At 32.9% G+C, this 8,903-nt stretch overlaps 1 protein-coding gene across 2 annotated transcripts in view; it reads right to left on the bottom strand.

Annotated features, from left to right (window-relative positions):
- Positions 1 to 2,222: 2,222 nt before the first annotated feature.
- The window catches only part of LOC106464262 (properdin-like), a 10,692-nt gene continuing 4,011 nt past the window's right edge, over positions 2,223 to 8,903 (bottom strand). The window contains exons 2-5 of one of the 2 annotated variants that reach the window (XM_013924387.2): positions 5,100 to 5,261; positions 4,244 to 4,414; positions 3,036 to 3,209; positions 2,223 to 2,437 (exon numbers count right to left, since the gene is read on the bottom strand). In XM_013924387.2, the coding sequence (XP_013779841.2) occupies positions 2,241 to 2,437; positions 3,036 to 3,209; positions 4,244 to 4,414; positions 5,100 to 5,261 (704 nt within the window). In that variant the 3' untranslated portion in view covers positions 2,223 to 2,240. Of the gene's footprint in view, positions 2,438 to 3,035; positions 3,210 to 4,243; positions 4,415 to 5,099; positions 5,265 to 8,903 lie in introns of both variants that reach the window. The other variant, XM_022391974.1, reaches the window with a different exon arrangement.

The raw sequence follows: 8,903 nt of genomic DNA, 5'->3' as shown, positions 1-8,903 counted from the left end.
AATCTTTCTTATTTCTTTTATCGTTCTTCTTGTTTATTTTCTTTTTCCTCCAACAACTGTTGTAATCTCTCTTGTTTATTTTGCTGTTCGAGCTGCCATTGTTGTAGGTTTTCTTGCCACTGCTGTAATCTTTCTTCTTGTTTTTTTCTTTTTCCTCTAACAACAGCTGTAATCTCTCTTCTTGTTTAATTTCTCGTTCTTCTTGTTTCTTTTCTTTTCCCTCTAACAACTGCCGTAATTTCTCTTCTTGTTTAATTTCTCGTTCTTCTTGTTTCTTTTGTTGTTCGAGCTGCTATTGTTGCAGGTTTTCTTGCAAATGCTGTTGTCTCTCTTCTTGTTTCTTTTCTTTTCCCTCTAACAGCTGTTGTCATTTCTCTTCTCGTTCTTCTTGTTTATTTTATCGTTCTTCTTGTTTCTTTTCTTTTTCCTCTAACAACTATTGTCATTTCTCTTCTCGTTCTTCTTGTTTCTTTTCTTGTTTTTGTATTGCTGCCATCAAATCTGCTAAGCTGTAGTTGGATTTTCCGCCTCTCGTTTCCATCTTCTTCTCTTTTTCTTTTTTTCCTATCCCACTCTCTGACACCAATTTGTTACGTCTCCGTTCGTTAATTAACTTTCCGTAACTTCGTTCAGACGAAACTTTAGCGACACAAGTCCTTACTTAATAAAACTGGTTTATTCTTTCCAAATACAACTTTACGATACACTTATTTTCAACAGTCGCTCTACAATAAATGCTATATCAACGAACGTCAACAATACTTCTGACTGCAGTTCAATTACTCACTATCTACACACACATTATTGTCCCGTCACGTTGTCTCCCTCTTTTATATATCAGACTACCCTATATCTAGTAAATGCTAGAGCATTCGCCAAGGTACAGGATAGTTCTAGAAACGTGGCGTGACACTAGTCATGTGACTTCGCTGACGCAACAATATCAATAAGGTTGGGTGTGTTTGTAGTCTGCTTGAAATTTCATATTTTCTTTAGACTAAAATGCATCTTAGTTACTAAGCTTTATAAATTATAGTGGAATTATATGGTATTAATGTAGTAATTTATGATTTTTTTTAGTTATTCAAATGTATATATATAAAACCTTAAAAAAGTATTTTGTTTCATATCCTCCACATGCAACATTTTTAAAGGCTTAGCAACCGAGTACAAAGGTTGTAACTAGAAGAGATAATTGTTTTCTTTATTTACTAATAATGCTTGGAGATGGCTTAAGTGGAACAACATTTGCTGTTATCTTAAACTTATATTAAAGTTTTTCTTCATTACCCATTTAAGCCATCTCCAAGCATTATTAGTCTCAAAGTGGGTTCCTCGTCATCGAATTCTTTATTTACTGTTCTATGTTTTAGGAAAAATATGTTCAAGTACTTATTTCAATATAGAAATAGTCTATATACATATATATAATGTATAATAATTGAAATGTGACTGTATTTTACAAAATACTAGTCTACAAAAACACAGCCAAGACAAGTTACTTTGCACAGACCAAAAGTCAGTTTTATGTCATTTTATAGGTAAAATGAGTGCACGTGAGCCGCGTCATTGTAAATTCTGTATTGTTAGCCAGGCATGGCTGAAAAGTCAATATAATAAAAACAATAAATAAATATAAATGTATAATATTATGAGATTTAAGCTATTTAGTCTAAACAATTATGTTTTTGTGTTATAATTTGTGTTCATTCTAGAATGAAAGAGACATTATTTATATTTATTTCCTAATTTTTTTATGGCGGTTGCGATATCGGTCAAATCTGCCGACTCATACAGATATTAATTACTGAAAATAACAGATAAAATATAAAGTTTTTCTTAAGAAACGTTTGATAACTATCTGAACATTATAAAGATTTCGCATGTGAAATTTCAAAATTTTCTGATGCATAAAATTATTTTTAATCTTAAAATGAATATTACTTTGCATGATAGATAGGCAATATGCAAAAAGAAAAAATAGACACGAAAAAAACATTGCTTTATAAACCTTAAGACTTAATAAAAAAAATTGATATTTTTGCATATGAAAGCATTGTAATGTTTACTGTTCATCTGCCAAATTTTGTTAATATTTGGTTACTAATTTAAAAGTTATAGCATGGAAACTATAACAAGCACAAACTGGTTACGAGGTCGGTCCCAGGGACCGAGCCCATGCTGAATGAGTTAAATGAAAACCTTAAAAATTATGTCAACCAAAAGAGATGAAACAAGAGTTATAACCTACTTGAACAATTCTCTGGGTCAAAACATGCACCACTCTTGTCCACAAACTGTCCTTTACACATTTTCCCTTCAAACATTGGAAGGGGGTTATTGCAGAGTCTAGACCGAACCCAATAACCAATCTTCTTATTACAATCTGAAGTAGTACACAAACCCCATTCCGACCACTGAGACCACCTTCCTTCAACTAGGAAGAAGTATTATTAACAAAGATATTGTTTATTAAAATTTAGTATGATATCATACCTAGTCTACATGGGGTGATAAACCTCATAGTGGATGATTAACGTTTACTGTGGTATTATACCTAATCTTCATGGAATGATAAAATTGGTAGTAGATGATTAATGTTTACTGTAGTATTATACCTAATCTACATGGGATGATAAAATTGGTAATAGATGGTTAATGTTTACTGTAGTATTATACCTAATCTACATGGAATGATAAAATTGGTAGTAGATGGTTAATGTTTACTGTAGTATTATACCTAATCTACGTGGGGTGTTAATCCTGCTAGTAGATGATTAATACTTACTCTAATATCTTACTAGTTTACACAAGATAATAATCCTGTTGGATGGTGATTAATATTTAATGTGGTATCACACCTAGTCTGCAGAGGATGATAAATCTGATAGTAAATAATTGATATTTACTATGATATCATACCTTATTTAGATTGAAAAAATGTTGGATGTGGTTTTTAATTAAGAAGTTACCAGTGCATCAATTGTAAAAAAATATGAAATATATATATATATATATCAATTACTAATGCTCACTTGGACATCTTCTAGGCAAGACACATATGCCTGTTTGAAATTTAATCCCTTCACAGTCCTTTCCCTTAAGGCTTGGAGGAGGGTTATTACATTTTCTTGAACGTTCATGAATTCCTTGATCACAAGTCACAGAACATTCACTCCAACCAGACCAAGTAGACCACTTACCATGGACTGTAAGATAGAAAGAGTTGATTTGATTTGATTGTAAGTGTAATTATAAATAAGTTTCATATAGCAGAGATAAAAACTTTAGATTTATTTAAACAACCTTTGGTGAAAGAGTTAACCTTTAAAGGCTCAGGTGTAAGATTAATGCAAGGATTGATCAACTGAATCATCAAATTACCAGCACCTAGGCCCTACCTCATTAAGAGTCAATTAACTAAAAGTGATTACTTGTTTAAATTGTCTTATCAGGGCAAACTTTTAGGAAAGTCTTCCATGCTGGCATGAATAACACTGTCAAAAGAAACTTTTCAGGAGGTCTTCCATGCTGGCATGAATAACACTGTCAAAAGAAACTTACCAGGAGGTCTTCCATGCTGGCACAGATAATACTCTCAAAAGAAACTTACCAGGAGGTCTTTCATGCTGGCACAGATAACACTATCAAAAGAAATTTACCAGGAGCCATTCTAAGGTGACACAGATAACACTGTCAAAAGGAACTTACCAGGAGGTCTTTCATGCTGGCACAGATAACACTCTCAAAAGAAACTTACCAGGAGGTCTTTCACGCTGGCACAGATAACACTCTCAAAAGAAACTTACCAGGAGGTCTTTCATGCTGGCACAGATAATACTGTCAAAAGAAACTTACCAGGAGGTCTTTCACGCTGGCACAGATAACACTGTCAAAAGAAACTTACCAGGAGGTCTTTCACGCTGGCACAGATAACACTGTCAAAAGAAACTTACCAGGAGGTCTTCCATGCTGGCACAGATAACACTCTCAAAAGAAACTTACCAGGAGGTCTTTCACGCTGGCACAGATAACACTGTCAAAAGAAACTTACCAGGAGGTCTTTCATGCTGGCACAGATAACATTATCAAAAGAAATTTACCTGGAGCCCTTCTAAGGTGGCATAGATAACACTGTTAACAGAATCTTATTGGGATATTTTCCATGCAGCCATATATAGAACTAAACTTAATGAGAAAATTAGTCATGTTGACTAAGATAAAACCATTGAGCTAAACTTACTAGGGCAATCGCCACGTGAGCATGTTGTTGTCTCTGTGGACTGTCCGTTACAGCCTTGTCCTCCATGTGCTGCTGGTGGATTGTTGCACTTTCGGGTACGTACTCTCTTTCCTTGGCCACATGTCACAGTGCATGGTCTGTAAGCACTCCAATGACTCCATTTCCCATCAACTGTAAGAAAAGTAACACCATTTCATATAAAACAAAAACTTGTAATTTTATATTTTATCTGATTTAGACTTCTAAACCTATGCATTTGGATACAAATGTTTTTAAACACAGTACTTAATATTAATGAGCTAGAAAACTTTAAACCTTGTGATCTCAGTACTTTTTTAGTTTTTTTACAAGAAACGTACCTCTATGAAATGTAACACTGATTATCTCAGTATCTTATATGCATTTTTTTCAGGAAAAGTATGTATGAGAAATCTAATATGTGTGATTTGATTATGTTTTCACCATATATTTAGAGCTTGTGATATCTGTACTGTTTTCCAGTATTTTTACAGGAAAAGTACTTCTGATAATCTTATTACTTGTGACTTTAGTAGTTTTTCCATTATTTGCTGATAAAATACCTCTGATTATCGTAAAACTTGGAATCTGAGTACTTTTCTTTTTCAGTATTGTTACAGGTAAATTACCTCTAAATGAATTTTTACCTAGCTTCAATGGATGAAAAAAAAGACAGAGAATCTTTCAGGGACATGTTCTTATGATTGATCATTTAACTAGGTGTGTATGTTTTAATTAATTAAATACATGATTTGTAATTGTTACTTATTTGGGTGTTTGGTTAACTAATCAATTTCTTGGTTATTAGGACAGAGTGTATTTCCAGTCATAAACTCACCTGGGCAAGGGCCTTTATCACATTCTCCTATATTTTGCCGACCTTCTTCAGGACAGGTTTTTTTACTTTCAGATAGTGTACAATTTCTGTGTCGAACACGTGGTGCTCGGCCACATGTGACAGGGCAAGGTGACCATTCTCCCCATTCTTCCCATCTTTCATCTACTGAAAAAATCATGCATATTTATACACTGTTTATACTTCTCTTCACTGTAAAGAATTTTAGCATGAAATAAATCCGTTAAGATGAGTGACAAGTAAAAAAGGACCACTTTCAATTCTGGTACTATTTACAGGGCTCACACAATTCATGGCAAACCTGGAAAGACAATGAATGTTGTAAACAAATGTTTGTTTTGTAAATCCTATAAAAGCAGTGGGTTTTTTTGGGGAGCATTTAAAAATTCCTAGAAAGTCTATTTCCATCACTTCCCCCACCAGTTTTTTATTATTATTATTGACAACAAGTTGTACCATTGTATTTGACTCAGTTATGCAAAAAAAAAAATATTTCTAGAAATTGTGACTTGAGAAATATGCAGACTTGGCAACACTAATCACTAACAGCCTTTAAAGTTTGTATCTCAATCTGCAAGTGAATAGGAATCTCAAGACTCATTTGGTAGAAAACTAAACTCATAAAATTGTTGAAATGATAAAAAAACATATTTCAGAATTTTCCTAATTCCATATTCAGCATAAACAATTCAAAAATAATTATTAACATTTCTAGCTTAATTTTTCTTCAGATACTGTCTAAAATTTATGAATAAAAAGATAAAAATAAATGCAACTCCAAATGATAAAAACATGATAGAATGAGTGTCATAAACCAAACTGTCATCCATAAAATTGTTAAAATACTTGTCATTAAAGATAGATAATCAACTTATACCTGACTAAATCACTTGTTATTTATAAAAGAAACAAGCTTTGAATATAATTGATACCTGGTGATGCCTTTACTGGCAAAACTATGGTCGCTAATAAATGAAGTATTTATAAAACATACAGTTGTCTTTGTTTGTCCTTATCTTTTGAACAATTAAAAAAAAAGCCTGGAAAGGAAATGGAGAGATCAGAAAAGAAACAGGTTTTAAGAAGTACTAGTTTAACAATTTAAACAAAATATCTGGAAGAGAAGCTGGGAGGATTAGAAAGAAACAAACAATAGTGATACAGAGGTTGAGTGCATTACATTAAAATGATTTAGGAGCCTCACCACGTCATTACATTCCTTGTCGCGATGTTCAGTCATGCTCTTTCTGACGACCATGCATCTTGCCAACAGCCCTCCAATGAAGTCTTCCCACCCACCAACCCCCACATGCTTTCAACAATCCATCTAATGTTTCAACAGTCTAATCACACAGAAATCACAATAAAGGGCCATGGGATGACCAGTTTCTATTTATATTGAATACATGAATACGTGTTTCATTTTCTAGCTGCTTACAGCTATACCTAACCTTTCCAAAAGCGATGAATTTTAGGAAATGTCAAAATGCCCATTCGTTATTGTTTTAATATAACGCACTCAAACCTCTTTTGTATTGCCATATTTAGAACAACAGTCACAGCATATAAGCAGGAAGTTTTAATCTTATACAAAGATTATCCATAGACTGAAATTCAATGTATATTTAATTCCACTATAATTTTTTTTCACTTTAAAAAGTGATACTTAAGAATAAAAATTTGCATTTTCCTTTGCTGAACAACCTTGTAAAAATATCTATGGGGATGTTCTTGTTTGGAAATATTGTGCAAAACCACAAAGCTGCTCTGAATTTGAACCACACTGTAGTAGAATAGAGGGAAGGCAGCATGTTAACAGTACCCACTGCAAACTATTGGGATGCTCATGTCTATTCAGAAAGTGCAATTTGACTCGCACTTTTACAGCACATCCACGTCCTCAGAGTAAGGAAATCATTTTTGTGTCTATAAGACGCAAATCATGAACCCTGAATTCAATGCTCGGGAGGCTAAATAATAGGCCACTCTCAGCTCTATCTGCGGAGTAAAAACAACTACATGGAAGTTTTAACCAACTTATGGTGAAAAACCTGATGACAAGGTGTTGTTTTAAGCTATGTTTGTTTTTTCATGTAGATGCTTTGTATTGTTTAATTTTAATTATATATTTGGTTTAAGGAGGTATTTTACGTCTCGAAAGTATAGGAAACGATGAACGATATAAAGCGCGAGATAGGCTAGAAATGAAGACTTTTTGCGAGTCTGTTACAGTGGAGAATTCATTGTTCATTAAGCAACTTTGTTGGTCAGCTTTTGTTTGCAAATATCGTGTTAGTGTGTCAATGAAATACTATAGATACGAGAATGTGCTATGTTTGTAGGAGAAAATTTGCAAGTAAGTGAAATTTTTGTGTTACCGTCTATTGTATTATTATCAATTTAGTCCTACCAGTAAACTTTAGATTTATTTTATAATTTCCAACGTCTACTATCATTAAGTGAACTGGAGTTTACATTTTTATTTTATGGAATAATACGAAATCACTCGTCTTAAAATACAGACCGTTACAACAGTATCTACGGGGTAAAAACAAGTGCAGAAAGGTCACAACCAACACTGAAAAATGTATGAAAACATATACAGATGAAAATATTAATTTCTTGCCACCCAGTAAGTGAGATATCTTTCAGGTAATACTAGGATTTGATTTTTCTTGGGAATAAATAAAAAAATTGTCAAAGCAAAAGTTAAAAAACAACAGAATTATAATTATTTCTAGAAATTTCCTGAATGATATTAGAGTTTTATAATCAGTTTTATGTAGCTGAAGTTAAGGACAGATATTTCAAACATAAGAGAAAGTGATGCATTATTAACTTGAATTTGGTGATTTTAGCTCAGATCACTACACCAAAAGCTCGTCAACAAATAAGTTTGTATACTTTAAAATTATACACTGTCAAAAGGTGTCTGTGAATCTACTTTTCAACATATATATATCACAGATATTGTGTATATTGAATATAAAGAAACACAATCTGCTAATTATTCCTCAGGTAAAGCCAAGTTAAAATGTAAATAATGTTAACTGTTTGCTAGTAGAATAAAATGTAATGTGATATACAAAATAACAATTAAGTATCAAACAGAATTCGATAAATGAAAGTCAGAGTCTTGTTACTGGGATTATCGTAGATAGGTGGAATCTATTACCAGTAAAGCTAAAATTCAAGGTTCGATCTCTGGAGTGAACACAGCGCAAGTAGCTGTGTAGTTTTTCGTTTAACAATGAATAAACAAATCTTAAAATGATACATTTTTTACTCCTCCGACAAGTATTATAATTTTCTTTGTGATTAGCATAATTACTCTTCCCATATGAACTTAGTTTTGTATTTAAAATACTAAAAATATTGTTACGTCTCCGTTTGTTAATTAACTTTCCGTAACTTCGTTCCGACGAAACTTTAGCGACACAAGTCCTTACTTAATAAAACTGGTTTATTCATTCCGAATATAACTTTACGATACACATAATTTCAACATTTACGCTAAAACAAACACTATAACGAACGAACGTTAACTTCAACAATACTTTCTCACTGCAGATCAATTACTCACTACCTACACACACTCTGTCACGTCACGCCGTGACCATCTTATATATACCAGACCACCCCCCAATCTAGTAAATGCTAGAGCACTCCCGAAGGAACGGGATAGTTCTAGAAAGCAGGTGGCGTGAGAATAGTCACGTGATCTCGCTGACGCAACGATATAATAATAATGGTATACCCAGTTCTTAACAATTCTATAAATATTTT

Source organism: Limulus polyphemus, unplaced genomic scaffold (genome assembly GCF_000517525.1).
Source record: "Limulus polyphemus unplaced genomic scaffold, Limulus_polyphemus-2.1.2 Scaffold1601, whole genome shotgun sequence".
Classification (NCBI taxonomy): domain Eukaryota; kingdom Metazoa; phylum Arthropoda; class Merostomata; order Xiphosura; family Limulidae; genus Limulus; species Limulus polyphemus.
This window is presented reverse-complemented; position numbering and strand designations above follow the sequence as displayed.